General features: G+C 34.1%; 1 protein-coding gene across 1 annotated transcript in view; it reads left to right on the top strand.

Moving 5' to 3' along the window:
• The window catches only part of Mnd1 (meiotic nuclear divisions 1), a 57948-nt gene that overhangs the window by 31206 nt on the left and 12135 nt on the right, over positions 1–14607 (top strand). The window contains exons 5-6 of the mRNA XM_076865079.1: positions 8577–8651; positions 11913–12027. Of these exons, the coding sequence (XP_076721194.1) occupies positions 8577–8651; positions 11913–12027 (190 nt within the window). The remainder of the gene's footprint in view (positions 1–8576; positions 8652–11912; positions 12028–14607) is intronic.

Raw genomic sequence — 14607 nt, 5'->3', positions numbered from 1 at the left:
GAAAAGGCTGACTCTAAACTAGCTATAGAATTCCCTCTCTCATCCCCAAAACATTGTTTTGAGGTGGCCATTCTTTAAAGAATATATATTCCACCTGCAAGTCAACCAACCTGCAAATATTTACTCCACAAAAAAAACTAGACCTACAATTTTGATGCCATGCCACCAGGTGGTGGCAGAGTGTCAAAACAATGGATTTCTTTAATTTCCTGAGATAACCTTAATTTCAATTTGTATTATCCCAAAAAAGCATTTCAATAGTTTATGCATTTTAAAATTTTTCTATTAATGACATCTCTGACTGCTGTATGTATTTAGAAGTTTCACAAAAATAACACTGTTAATTGGGTGCCCTTTTTTGTTTAAAGTGAGCTTCTATTTGACCCAAAGGCAGTGTTCAAACTTCTGAGCCTGCATTTTATCAGATTTAGATAAGGGACCTTGCTTAGGTTCCCCAGGATTTATACTTTTTATAACCATAACTTTCCCACATTATAACTCTAAAAAAAACTTAATTTAAATACAAAACAACCTCAATCTTAAAATTTTCTAATTCTTCTATTTGTTAAAGCTATATGCATTTACCATTTCGATAATTTCTAACACTTCAATTTTACCACAAATCCTTGGTTTGGTTGAGGACATTGCCTATCTCTTAGTAGCACCAAAAACAGTATTAAATCTGTTTAATTTGGGCTGAGGGTATAGCCAAATAGGAGAACATTTGCCTAGCATGTACAAGGTCCTGGGTTCAATTTCCAGCAGGGTCAAAGAAAAGATACATGGGGGCTGGGGATGTGGCTCCAGCGGTAGCACGTTCGCCTGGCATGGGTGCGGCCCGGGTTCGATCCTCAGCACCACATACAAACAAAGATGTTGTGTCTGCCGAAAACTAAAATGTAAATAAAATATAAAAAAAAAAGAAAGAAAAGATACATGATCAACAGTTATATGAAAAGATGCTAAATCTCAATAATCCAGAGAAATGCAAATTAACACAATGACAAAATGTTTTTTAATCATCAGATTATCAATCTTTTACATTGTCATCAGTGTACACTTTAGGGAACTTGAAGGGAGGAAGCCTGTTATAGACTGCTGGTAAAAGAAAAAATGATGAAATTAAATGTTCGCTTCACCCCCATTAGGTAAAATAGCTATTATTACAAAAAGAAAAAAAAAAAAGAAAAAAGTGTTGATAATGGTGTGGAGAAATTGGATGTCCTGTATGTTGCTGGTACGAATATAAAATAGTAAAGACTCTAGAAAACAATATGGTGGCTCTTTAAAAAGTTAAATAAACATGGGCCAGGCATTGTAGCGCACACCTGTAATCTCAGCGGCTTAGGAGGCTGAAGCAATAGAAGTGCAAGTTCAAAGCCATCCTCAACAATTTAGTGAGGCTCTGTCTCAAAATAAAAAATGGGCTGGGGGGCTGCAGTTGTGGCACTTGCCTAGCATGTCTGAGGCACTGGGTTCAACCCTCAGAACCACATAAAAATAAATAAATAAATGTAATGGGAATTTCCATGTCAGCATAAGTAGGCAGATCTACTTAATTTTTTTTTAATTTCTTTTAGTTGCACACAATGGTTTTATTTTTATTTATTTATTTTTATGTGGTGCTGAGAATCAAACCCAGGGCCTTGCATGCACCAGGCAAACACTCTACCACTGAGCCACAACCTCAGCCCCTCTACTTTATTTTTTAAAAACAAAACAAAAAACTTTTTATTTTTAGAGCAGAGAACAAAACAAATAAAAATAAATTTCTGGGGCTGGAGTTGTGGCTCAGTGGTAGGGCACTTGCCTCACACACACTGGATTTGATCCTCTACAACCAAAAATTTAAAAAGGTGGGGGGGCTGGGAATGTTGCTCAGTGATTAAGCACTCCCTGGGCTCAATCCCAGATACACCCCCCCCCCCGCCAAAAAAAAAAAAAAAGTTAAACAAAATTATATGATCCAACAGTTCCACTTTGACATATTTATCCAAAAAAAATTGAAAGCAACAGACTCAAACAAGATCTTGTACATCAGTATTCATAATAGTGTTATTCACAATAGTGGAAAGGGAGGAAACAATCCAGATGTCCATTAGCAAATGAATGCATAAACAAAATGCAGTATATGCATGCAGCGGAAGATTATTCTGCCTTAAAAAGGGATGGAATTCTGATGTATGCTACAAAAGGTGGAACCTTGACACAAACTATGTGAAATAAGGGGCTCAGTGGTAGAGTGCTCGCCTAGCACACATGAGGCACTGGATTCGATCCTCAGCACCACATAAAAACAAAATAATGTGTCCACCTAAAACTAAAAAAAATACATAAATAAATAAATTGTTTTAAAAAACTGTGAAATAAGCCTGACACAAAAGGGCAAATATATATGATTCCACATAGATATATAGATTAAGTTGACAAAAAGACAAAGTAAAATAGTGGTTATCAGGGTCTGCAGGAAAGTGAAATGTGGAGTTATTGGTAAATTCATAGAGTTTCTATTTAAAGTAAAGACAAACTTCTAAAAATGGACCATGGTGATGGTTACATAAGACTGAATGCACTTAACATTACTGGATTATACTTGTTAAAGTGATAAATTTTATGTATATTTTCTACAACTAAAAAGAAATCTTTAAAGAAGTTAATTGTTCTTCTGTGATCCAGCAGATCTACTTCTAATGCACCTTATAGATATACTGCTGCATGAGCCAGGCATGATGGCACATGCCTGTAATCCTAGCTGCTTGGGAGGTTGAGGCAAGAGAATCATAAGTTGAAAGCCAGCCTGAGCAACTTAGGAAGACCCTGTCTCAAAACAAACTGAAAAGGACGGGTTGGGGATATAACTCAATATAGAGCATTTGTCTAGCATGTGCAGGGCCTGGGTTTGATCCCCAGTGCAAAGAAAGGAAAGCAGGAGGGAAGCAAAGAAAAGAAAGTGAAAAGAAATACCTCTGCATGTGCACAGACATATGTCAAATGACAGGAGTATTAATGTTTTGTGGGGACTTAAATAAAACAGCTATTAAGAGAGGAATGGAAGGATAAAGTAATAGTAGGTAGACATTAAAAAAAAAAAAAAAAAGAATGGCCACTAACAAATACCAAATGCTAGGAGGACACAGAGCAAAGGAACTGTCCATTCTTTGTTCTTGGGAATGCAAAATTGTAGTCTCTTTGGAATACAGTTTGCAGTTTCTTATAAAACTGAACATACTCTTGCCATATGATCCAACAATTGTACCCCTTGACATTTATCCAAGTGAATTGAAAACTTAATGTCAATGCAAAATCTACACACAAATGTTCATAACAGATTTATTTATAATTGCCAAAACTTGAAAGCAATCAAGATGTTCTTCGATAGTTCAGTGGATAAACAAACAAAATAATATCCATATGATGGAATAGTAGTCAAGATAAAAAGAAAGGAACTATAAAGCTGTAAAAAGACATGAGAGAACCATGTAGAGTGAAAGATGCCAATTTAAAAAAAACTACATGTTTATGATTGCAACTATGACATTCTGAAAAACAAGAGACAGTAAAAAAAAATCAATGGCTGCAGGGGCTAGAAGGAGGGAGAGATGACTGGATGGAGCACAGGAATTTTTAAGGCAGTGAAACTGTTCTATGATCCTATAATGGTACATCATAGAATGTACCACACCAAAAATGAAATGTAAATTGTGGACTTTGGATGATAATGTAGTCAGTATAGGTTCATAAATTGTAGTAACTGTAGTAAATTATAGTATCGTTTGGCGCAGAATAATAGGGAAGACTGGATAGATGGGTTGGGGACATATGGGAAGTTGGTCAAACCTTTAAAACTGCTCTAAAAATAATGAGGTTTTTGTTTTGTTATGTTTTTTTATTTTAAAGAATGACGTAGATCTGCCTAGTTATGCTGACATGGAAATTCCCATTATATAAAGGATAATCCCATATATGTTTTGGTCTGTATCTGAATGGAAAGCAAAAGAATGATGAGGATGCACACTAGGTTTTTACAAGGGCTGTCTCTGGGGATGGGGTTGTAGAGTTTGCATAAAAGCAGGGAAGCAAAGGGATTTTGCTTAAATTCGCCTGCATTGTTTTAGTCTTTTACAATAAGAATGTGCTCGTGTTTTAATCTATTGATAATGCATTCATATATTACTTATAACAAGAAAATAATATTTAAAATAATAGTTCTATACTCATTACATAGAAAACTTAAAAAGCATGTTCCTCAATACAGAGATAAGCATTATTTAAATTTTATACATTTTCTTGTGGTTTTTTTGTTGTTTTGTTTTTTGGTTATAGATAGACTTTAATTGAGTTGTAGTTTTGGTTCCATATTTTAAAACAGCTTTATTCTTTGAGAATTTTTCAGTGTCATTAAAAATTCTTTGAATAGCTGGGCCTAGTGACACATAACTGTAATTCCAACTGCTTGAAGGGCTGAGGCAGGAGGATCACAAGTTCAAGACCAGCATCAGCAACTCAGTGAGACCCTGTCTTAAAATAAAAGTAAAGGGCTGGGTTTGTGGCTCAGTGGTAAAGTGCCCCTGTGTTCAATTCCCAGTACCAAAAAAAAAAAAAAAGTGTGTGTTTTCTTTGAACATATTTTCTTCAATTGTATGATTGTGACACATCTGTACTATGAAATATTGATTTAACGTTTCTCTAATGTTGAGACCTCTTTGCTCACATCTGTATATGTAACTATATCTTGAGAGTATTCAATATTTCCTTATGATCAATTTCTAAATGAAATATCACCTTTATTAAAAGATAGATACAATTTTGAAGTTGTGAATACTCTTAACAAGATTTTAATTGTATAAAAACAAAGCAAATTATTTTAAAGCATAAGCAAAAAACATAGAACATATTTTCCATAGTACATGAATTTTAATAAAGCAGTAGACTGATGGGGTTGCTCTTGTTATGATCTCTTTTCCCTCATTTTCTGTTGTTAGTCATTCTTTCCCACCTATGAAAGTTTGTATTCTTTCTTTAATGCTTTGAAATTTCTTTATTTCTTAAAAAGAGCAAATCAAAATTCCAATACAGCCAGCTTGAATCAATCTTTCTGTTTCTCTTATGAATAGACAGTTCCTCCAGGCAGTGAATTAGCCCTTTGGAAAACATGGGAATTATGTTTCTCTACCCTGAGTGTCTGAAATAGGTGGCCTGGAATGCATTCAAAGAGAAACATTGTGTCAGATCCTCAAATCTAAAGAAGAAATCCTGTTTTTACTTATTATAGGTAGTTTTTATTGTTGTTGCAGCTGCTGCCATTTGTTCTGAGTTACTAACTTTTTTTAAAAATATATAATAAGTCCATTCTCAAATTTAATTTAGCATAAAATTATTAATGGACTAATATAGATGATTCTGGTTTTTTATTATAAAAATGTACCAGAAAAGGTTGCTTTTAAGGGAATCCTGTGCCAAATACCTTTTTTAAATATAGGGTATTATCCTTCCCTTTTTTTAAAATAAATGTGTGTTGTCTAATATTTAATATTTCTAAATTCAGAAATATTTTTGTAGGTCAGTCTACAGTATTAGCAGTAATTTGTTTTTACTTATGAACTAGATAATATCCCACAGGATTTTTTTTTTTTTTTTTAAGAATTTTTTTTCACAACACCTTTATTCTATTTATTTGTTTTTATATGGTGCTGAGGATCAAACTCAGGACCTCACACATGCTAGGCAAGCAGTCTAGCACTGAGCTACGGCTCCAGCCCAATATCCACAGGATATTGATATCCCGTGTATTCTAATTGAGTTTGTTACTGCAAGAAAACAGTAGTTCTCACAGTTGTGGTACCCACAGCCAGTTGCATCAGCACCATCTGGAAATGGGTTAGAAATGCATATTCTTGGGCCTACCCCCATCCTACTCAGGAGGTGGGACCCAGCAACCTGTGGTTTAACCATCCCTTTGGGTTATCCTGATATATGTCAAAATTTGGAACTGCTGGTTCACATTCTATATATAAAGTAGTAAACAATTCCAACTCTTACTGCTTGAGGCCTGCTTTTGGTTTAATTCCAAGGTGCATATTAGGAACTATAGCAGTAGTGCTTCTAGTAGCTATGTAGATGAAAAACTGATAGCAACGGCAGCCTAACAAGAGTTGCTTTCATTGTTTCCAGTGTTGAGGATTTAGAAATTAAGCAGTGAGCCAAGAATCCTTCACTATTGAGTCAAACTAAACTGTTTCAGTATTTAATATAATTAGCAGAAGCTTCTTCTTTGAAAACATCATTTAGATTGTGCCTTCCTTTATTACCAAGATACTTAACGTGACAACCCATGAATGTAGGGTTTCACATTTAAAGTGCATAAAATTATTCTCAGAATTAAGGAATTCTTGAATGCACTCACTTTCAAAGCTTTTAAGTTTTAAATAATTGCAAATAGACATAATACCTTAAAGACATTTCATTTATATAATTAAGGTTTAAATCCCCTTATTGGCTTATTTTATGTAATCATTAACTTTTTGTATAATATCTACCTATTTGGTTATTTTTAAAACACTTTTAATGGACAATATTGTGCTAATACCTGTGTGTTTTTTATTTGAGGACTCCTCATGAATTTAAATGTTACATACATTTTTTTAAAATTTTTTCAGATGGCTACTTTAGGATGGAATATTTACTTTATAAAGAACTAGATCTCCTTGTTAATTTGGGCCTTGAAGTTTATTTTGGCTCTTAAATGTATAGCAGATTTATTTCTTCTTTTAACTTAGGAAGATAATTGCTCTCAAGAAGAAGTGTAACTGGTTTGGTGATGTTGTATGTCTGGCATAGCTAATAGATCTTGTTTGTGCTGTGTAGTTGAATCAATGACTAGACAACTAGTAAAGGAAAGCTTATAATACTCCCTTCATGCATACTGAGAAGTGAAAATGTTCCCAATGCCAGGATAAAGCTGCCAAACTTTTAAAGATAGTATTTCTTAATTTTAAATTTAAAAAAAATTTAGATGTTATTTACCTTCTCTCTATAACTAGATTATATTGTGGAAGGTCAGTTTCTTATCAAACAACAGAAATTCATCCTGTCATTAATTATTTTCTAAATGTTTATAACTCAAGAGTGAGGGAGGTATGGAATATATTTTTGAATAGTCTTTCACCTAATCAAATGAGTCTGAAATTTCCAACTAGAGTAAATGATGTGGACAATTTAATGTTGAAATTTCCTGTGCTTATTTTATTAGTCATGGACCAGGTAAAATTAATAACATTGAGAAAGCAAAACAGTGTTCAGAAGTTTCTTATCCCTTTTGCTGTAGACCTAGTCACACACTGATGAATAATCTGTATCTAGTCTTTTATGCTGGTATTATTTAATCCATTTCCACATATAATTAATCTGCTTTCTCAGTTGAGTAAAATACCTGAATCAGTCACTCCTAAAATATGTGAAACAAGCCAGATATGGTGGTACACACATATAATCTCAGCTACTTAGGAGGCTGAGGCAGGAAAATTGAAAGTTCAGGGGCAGCCTGGGCAACTTAGTGAGACCTTGTCTCAAAGAACAAAAAGGGCTAGGGGTGCAGCACAGTGGTAGAGCACTTGCCAAAAACACCTGAGACTCTGGGTTCAATCTCCAGTATCATGAAAAGAAAAGAAAAGAAAAAAAAGTATGTCATCCCTAAAATTGGCAGCAGACTAACAGAATTTTTCTTGTGTGAGAATTTAGGATGTAAAGTATACAATTCCTCATAAACTATTAAAGAATAAAAGGTGGGGCTGGGATGTGGCTCAAGCAGTAGCGCACTCACCTGGCATGTGTGCGGCCCGGGATGGATCCTCAGCACCACATACAAACAAAGATGTTGTGTCCGCCAAAAAAACTAGAAAATAAATATTAAAAAATTCTCTTTCTTTGTCTCTCTCTCTCTCTCTCTCTAACTCTCTCTTTAAAAAAAAAAAAAGAATAAAAGGTGATACATTCATTATTAACTGTTAATGAAACAGATCCTAAGACTACAAATCTACAAGAAACAATGTAGGGTATTTTGTAATGGCTTTAGTCAGAAGCAAAACGAAATTTGAAGAAAGAACTTGTATAAAACATAAATATTTTTTACTTTTCAAGTTTAATCTCTAATTAAATACAGACCTCAGATTATTTGGGGCAGAGGTGGTGAATCAGATAAATGAAGATGTAAAAAAGATTAAAGTCATATTGTTCTTTTTTCGTCATCAAATAAGAGTACATTTTAAACAATTTTTTTCAGTCTAATGATTCATTGTCCTTGGTTTTCCTCAAATGAGAGAATTAGTTTTATTGTTGTTTTTGATATTGATATGTGTCCATCTAAAAATTATTTTTTATGTGGTGCTGAGGATCAAACCCGGTGCCTTACACTTGCAAAGCAACCGCTCTCCCACTGAGCCACAGGCCCAGCTCCAAGAGAATTAGTTTTTGGGGTAGTCTTTTTTTACTTTTTTGTGTGACAGGCCTTAGCCAGAGATAAATTTCATTTGTTTTCAAAAGTTAATCTTGGCAAACCATTTTATGCTTTGATTCTCTAGTGGTCTGAGGGAAGCCAAAAGCAGGCAAACTTACAGAAGAGTATTGAAAAAGCTAAAATTGGCCGACATGAGACGGTAAGTTTGTGTCTATAGTTTGTTTAATAATGGTACTTTTATTTTTTATTTATTTCTTACATACATGATCATTTATGACAATAGTGTAATGCATTGCATTCAAAATTATCCATTCATGTAATAATGATAATTTTCAAGAGAAGAAAAAGAGCTTCCTGTGAGGAGGGTTCCATTTTCACCAGAGAGAAGTTGCAGAGGATGTAGGAATTGAATCCAGGCATTGTATAGATTGTACATGTTTGTGTGTGTGTGTGTGTGTGTGTATGTGTGTGTTTTAGCATAACACAGAAACAAACTTGAGCAAGACTCTCTTAGTCTCCTAAATCCTCTGTTCTCCGTTTTCTCAGTTGTAAAATTGGGTATAATAAAATGTACTTCATTTGGTTATTGTTTGGAATAAACTAGTTTATATTTGCAGATATTCTGATACATAGTAAACCCTATTAAACATTTATGTATACTTTTAAAATTTTTTTAATATTTATTTTTTGGTATTTGTAGTTGGACACAATAACTTTATTTAATTTATTTATATGAGGATTGAACCCAGGGCCTTGCACGTGCAAGGCAGCGAGGCAAGCACTTTTTAAAAAAATTTTGTATATAAACTAAAAATAATCAACAGAGTATCCTTGTGTCACTATAAAATTTTGAAATTATTCAAATGAACATTGATCTATTTTTAAAAGTGCCATGTGCTCTAAAGTATTGTTAGAGAGTTTTTAAAAATTACCTCACTTTCTGGTTTCATCATTGTCTCAAGAATGATTTTTATGAAAATATTTTTTAAATATTGAAGATCAACTTAAGGACTGGGGATGTGGCTCAAGCGGTAGCGAGCTCGCCTGGCATGCGAGCGGCCCAGGTTCGATCCTCAGCACCACATACAAACAAAGATGTTGTGTCCGCTGAAAAACTAAAAAATAAATAAATAAATAAATAAATAAAAACAAGATCAACTTAAACCACTAAGTATTCCACCTAAGTCTCTATTTGTATCACTTAACTGTGAAAGAAAGTGACCTGAAAACTTGTTGTATCACGAAAAGGAATGCATCTTAGGTTTACAGTGGCTTTATGCTTACAGAGTAGCTTCATGTTAGTAGTGAGCACAATCACAGGTAGCAAGCAGAGAATGATCATTTTTGTGGAACATTTAAAAGAAGGTAAATTCTGGGCATAACTGAAGCTGTTATAATTACTTCTTCAGTTGACAACAGCAGTTATCAATTCTTTATGTTTTTAAATATTTATTTTTTAGTTATAGGTGGACACAATATCTTTATTTTTATGTGGTACTGAGGATCGAACCCAGTACCTCACGCATTGTAGGTGAGCGCTCTACCTCTGAGCCACAACCTCAGTCCTCCTTTATTTTATCCACTTTTTTCTTTAACACTGAGAGTAGCTTATAAAAACACCTTCAACTATTTGTAACACATGTATGCACTGAAATTGTAAGCCAGTGTACCTAAATGTTATCAGTGTGCTGCATCCAGTGCAACTAACCTTGTTGGAACCTTCACCTACTATCAGTCTGGTGTAGTAATTCAGAAAGATGAAGTCTTACCTGCCAGAATATATTTGTTGAATTCCAGTGATCCAAAAAGGTAGCTACTATTATTATGTCTATTTTACATTTGAGAAACTAGAGGCACAAAGAATTTGAATAATTTGGCAAAAATCATAGTGCTGGTATCTAAGGTAACTTCAAGTTCAGAGTGTCTGGAGAGCTGCCTTTGTATTCACATGGATGTTCTCCACTCTGTTGTTGTTTTATTAGCTTTTTCTCCTCTTGTTTTTCCTTTTAAAGCAGGTACAGTTTGGGTGTAGATGGCAAATAATGACCATTTTCTTATATTCTACTTACTTTTAAATATTTCCTGAGCTGTGCTAAATGGTATATACTAACTATGCAGCCGTTTATATTAAAATTAGTTTCTCAGTCATAGTAGCCACATTTCATGTACTCAGTAGCCACATGTAGCTAGTGGCTCCTGTATTAGTACAGCCTAGAACATTTGTCATTGAAGACAGTTCTATTGGCCTGTCTTGCTTCAGATCATGTTGTTCTACATATTTATTCTATACAAATGCCAGCAAAAGCAACTTACTGCATACTGAAACCAAAGGGAACAGCCAAAGGCAAAAGTTAAAAAGAAAGCACAAATATAAAAAATACAAGGTATCAAGGAATCTTTCACAAGTCCCATTTAGGCCATTTGAACTTTATTTGATTTTACTTCAGATTTATCTTGTAATTTTATACCATAATCTTTACCAGCATTTGGTTTTTGTTTGGACTTATTTTTTCAGGTTTCACAATATGAAGTGCATATCCATAGTACTATGACTTCTTCCTGTTAGAACTGCAGCTAGAAATTTTAAATGGGGTTTATTGGATCTTACTCTATTTAAAAGTTTTAATCTAATTACCTTTAAAGGACAATGGTAGGAGCCCTCAAGCTACAATTCTGTTATTTCTGATATCTTTAAATATGTACAAAGGTTACATACCCATCCTTTAAGATTGAAAAATTGCTCAGGATACTTTGTAACTGATGATCATATAGTGATTGATGTTAACATAAACTGTTACTTACATATGTATTGAAATTATATATATGATCTTGTGAAATTACTCAAAAACCAGAATAATTATTTTCCCTAATATATGATAACATGGTCATCTTTGAGTTTATATAGTCATGATCAGTAATGTCTCATCTATGCATAAGCATTTCATTATATATATTTATTTACATTTTTCAATATAAAGAATTCTTGATTTCAAACATAAAAATTGAGCTTGTTCGTACACTGTGCATATATGTATATACAGTCATCCCTCAGTGTTCACAAAGGATTGGTTGGTTCTAAGCCTTCTGAGGTATCAAATATATGGATGCTCAGTTCTCATATCAAGTGGCATAGTGTTTGCATATAACCTACATACACACATCCTCTCACATACTACTAATACAATGTAAATGCTATGCAAATAGTTGTTATACTATATTATTTGTGGAGTAATAGAAAGAAAAAATATGTAAATATTTAGTATAGAGAAATTTGGGGGGGGTATTTTCTATCCATCATTGGTTAAATCTGTGGATACAGAATCCATGGATATGAAGAGCCAACTGTATAAATATAATATCTATACATGTATGCACACAGATATGTATATATTTTTGTATTACCTTATAACATATGGAATTTTATTTGTCTTAATTGTATATGAAACTGTTTTGAATGAAGGAAGAGCGAACCATGCTAGTGAAAGAGCTTTCTACTCTTCGGAACCAAAGGGAACAGCTTAAGGCAGAAGTAGAAAAATACAAAGAATGTGACCCACAAGTTGTAGAAGAAATACGTAAGTTTGTGCTTGATAATGAAAAAGACTTTGAACTTCTCGTTGCCCAGGAACCATCCTCTAAGTATGTGATAAAATCAGCTAAAATAGCTCTAACTTTGTAGTATAAAAGGGAAATATTACCTTAACATTTCCATTAGGTAGACTTAGTGTTAAAGCATTGAATAGTAACAACTTTGAAATTAATAAGTAGGGCTATAGAGCACTTGCCTAGCATGTGTGAGGCACTGGGTTTATCCTCAGCACCACAAAAAAACTAAATAAATAAAATAAAGGTATTGTGTTTATCTACAACTAAAAAATTTTTTTTAAAAAATTAATAAGTATTATTTAAATAAGGTGAATGAGGTAGAAGCATAAAGACATAAAATATAAACTTAGGAAACTGGGAGGTCAGAGAAGTAATTTGGACCCAGGCACCTTGATTCTAGAAAGAAATCCACCATAATCTTCTAAGAAAAAGAAGATTATAAATATAAGTTTGCAAGTTGCATAAAAGTACTGTAAATTGAATTGCCTTCCTGCTTTTAAATCAATTACCAGTTTTTTGTTTTGTTGTTTGTTTTGTTTTGTATGTGGCACCGGGGTTTGAATCCAGGGCCTTGCACGTACCCAGCAAGTGCTCTACCACTGAGCTACCCCACCCCGCAAAAGTAATTTTGAAAATTTTTGTTTATACGTAAATATAGAAATTTGAAAAAATTAAAGAGTATGTTATAAAGGTAAAGGTACAGTATTTAATTGCTTAGAAAAACATGTATTGCTTTCTTCATATTTTTCTATATCAGCCTTTTGAGGAACTTTTACCAAGTGAAAATTTTATCAAGTGAAACCAGTTTTACAGAGTGTGAGTGAAAGCTTTGAGAAATATTTGATACTTTAAAATTAACCTAAGTATTTTTATTACAATTAAGCTAACCTAATTCTTGGTAGTATTTTTTTAAAATTAAAAAAAAAAGTATAAACAAATCAGTTAGCATAAATCTAAAGTTAAAATTTATTTGGAGGTAGGTGCCCACTTTGCTCAATTCCAGGAGGCACTGTTCACCTGGTTCAGCTGATTTCCCCGGGTAATTCTCAAAGAGTGAGAGGGAGAAAGAAAGAAAAACAGGGACAGAGGAAGGATGGAGAGCTCTCTGAACCACTCATTCTTTGTAAATTAAGTATTTGGGGAGATGTTAGTTTTTTTCATGCTGCCCACACATGCTGCAAAATAAAACACTAACCAAATCTAGTGCTTCAAAATTAACCACTTTTGTCTGGGTGTGGTGGTGTAGGCCTATAATCCCAGCAGCCGGAAGGCTGAAGCAGGAGCATCACAGTTCAAAGTCAACCTCAGCAACTTAGTGAGATTGCCTCAAAAAATAAAAAGGGCTGGGGATGTGGCTCAGTGATTTAGTGCCCCTAGGTTTAATCCTTGGCCTGGTACGAAAACAAAAATTAACCACTTTAATCTGATTGAAAGGTTTAACTACTATCAAATAAGCCTCAGTAAACACATGCAGATCCAATGTAATAGGGGACAAGGTAGGAACCTAGGCCTGCTCATGATTCCTCTTCAAAATCAAGCACACACTGCTTGGTCAAGAGGATATCAACTGTGTGCCTTATCTAGAGCATCTTGTGAATGAGAGCTTTACAGGCAAGTTTCTTTCTTTCTTTCTTTGGTTGAACCCAAGAATGCTAATTTATCACTGAGCTGAATCCCCATCCCCTTTTTTTTTTATTTTGAGACAGGTTCTTGCTCAGGCTGGCCTCAAAGGCTACACAGGCTGTGATCCTCCTGCCTTATCCTCAAAGTAGCTAGGATTTGCAGGTGTGTGCCACTGCAACTGCCTAGGAACAGTTTTCTTAGCCAAATTTAATACTCTCAATTGATTAATTTTCAGGATCAACATGACTTTGCCATCTAATAGTTTATGAAATTCCAAGTTTTCACAGTAACTAAATCTGATCCTTCATGTATTACTGTTACTTGATTCTGCCTTCTTTCTTTATTACAGTTTTGCGTAGTTCTTGTACTTTTTCCTTAGAGTAATGCCTCTTTGCCTACCTGTCTCATTCTCTTTTATGTTTAGGATTTACAACTATTAGCCACACTCGGTAAGGATTTAAGTTTTTCCACTCTGTGGTCCCTGTTGTACTGCCATGGATGCTTCCCTTGGGCAGGTGAAGCTGACTTATGTGTCTAGTTGTGACTTCCCATGTTTTACAGTTCTTTTCATGATCTTGATAACTTCTGTTCACTCAGGAATGACTAAAACTTTCATTTAAGTTCATCCAAGTACTTTGACTTAAAATGATAGTGATCGTAAGTTAATGGTTCTTCTTGAGTTTCAGGATATTAACAAGAATTGAAAATTGGGCGTATGTTTTAAGATGTTGGCACTGGATGTGGTAGCACATGCCTGTAATCCCAGCTACTTGGGATCCTAAGGCAAGTGGATCATAAGTTCAAGGCTAGCCTGGGCAATTTAGTGAAAATCTATTTCAAAATAAAATAAAAAGATAATCCCAGTTACTCAGAAGACCGGGATAGGTGGATTGGGAGTTCAAAACTAACTTCCACAACTTAACAAG

The sequence above is a fragment of the Callospermophilus lateralis genome, chromosome 8 (genome assembly GCF_048772815.1).
Source record: "Callospermophilus lateralis isolate mCalLat2 chromosome 8, mCalLat2.hap1, whole genome shotgun sequence".
Classification (NCBI taxonomy): Eukaryota; Metazoa; Chordata; class Mammalia; order Rodentia; family Sciuridae; genus Callospermophilus; species Callospermophilus lateralis.
The sequence above is the reverse complement of the archived record's forward strand: the minus strand, read 5'-3'. Positions and strand labels throughout refer to the sequence as shown.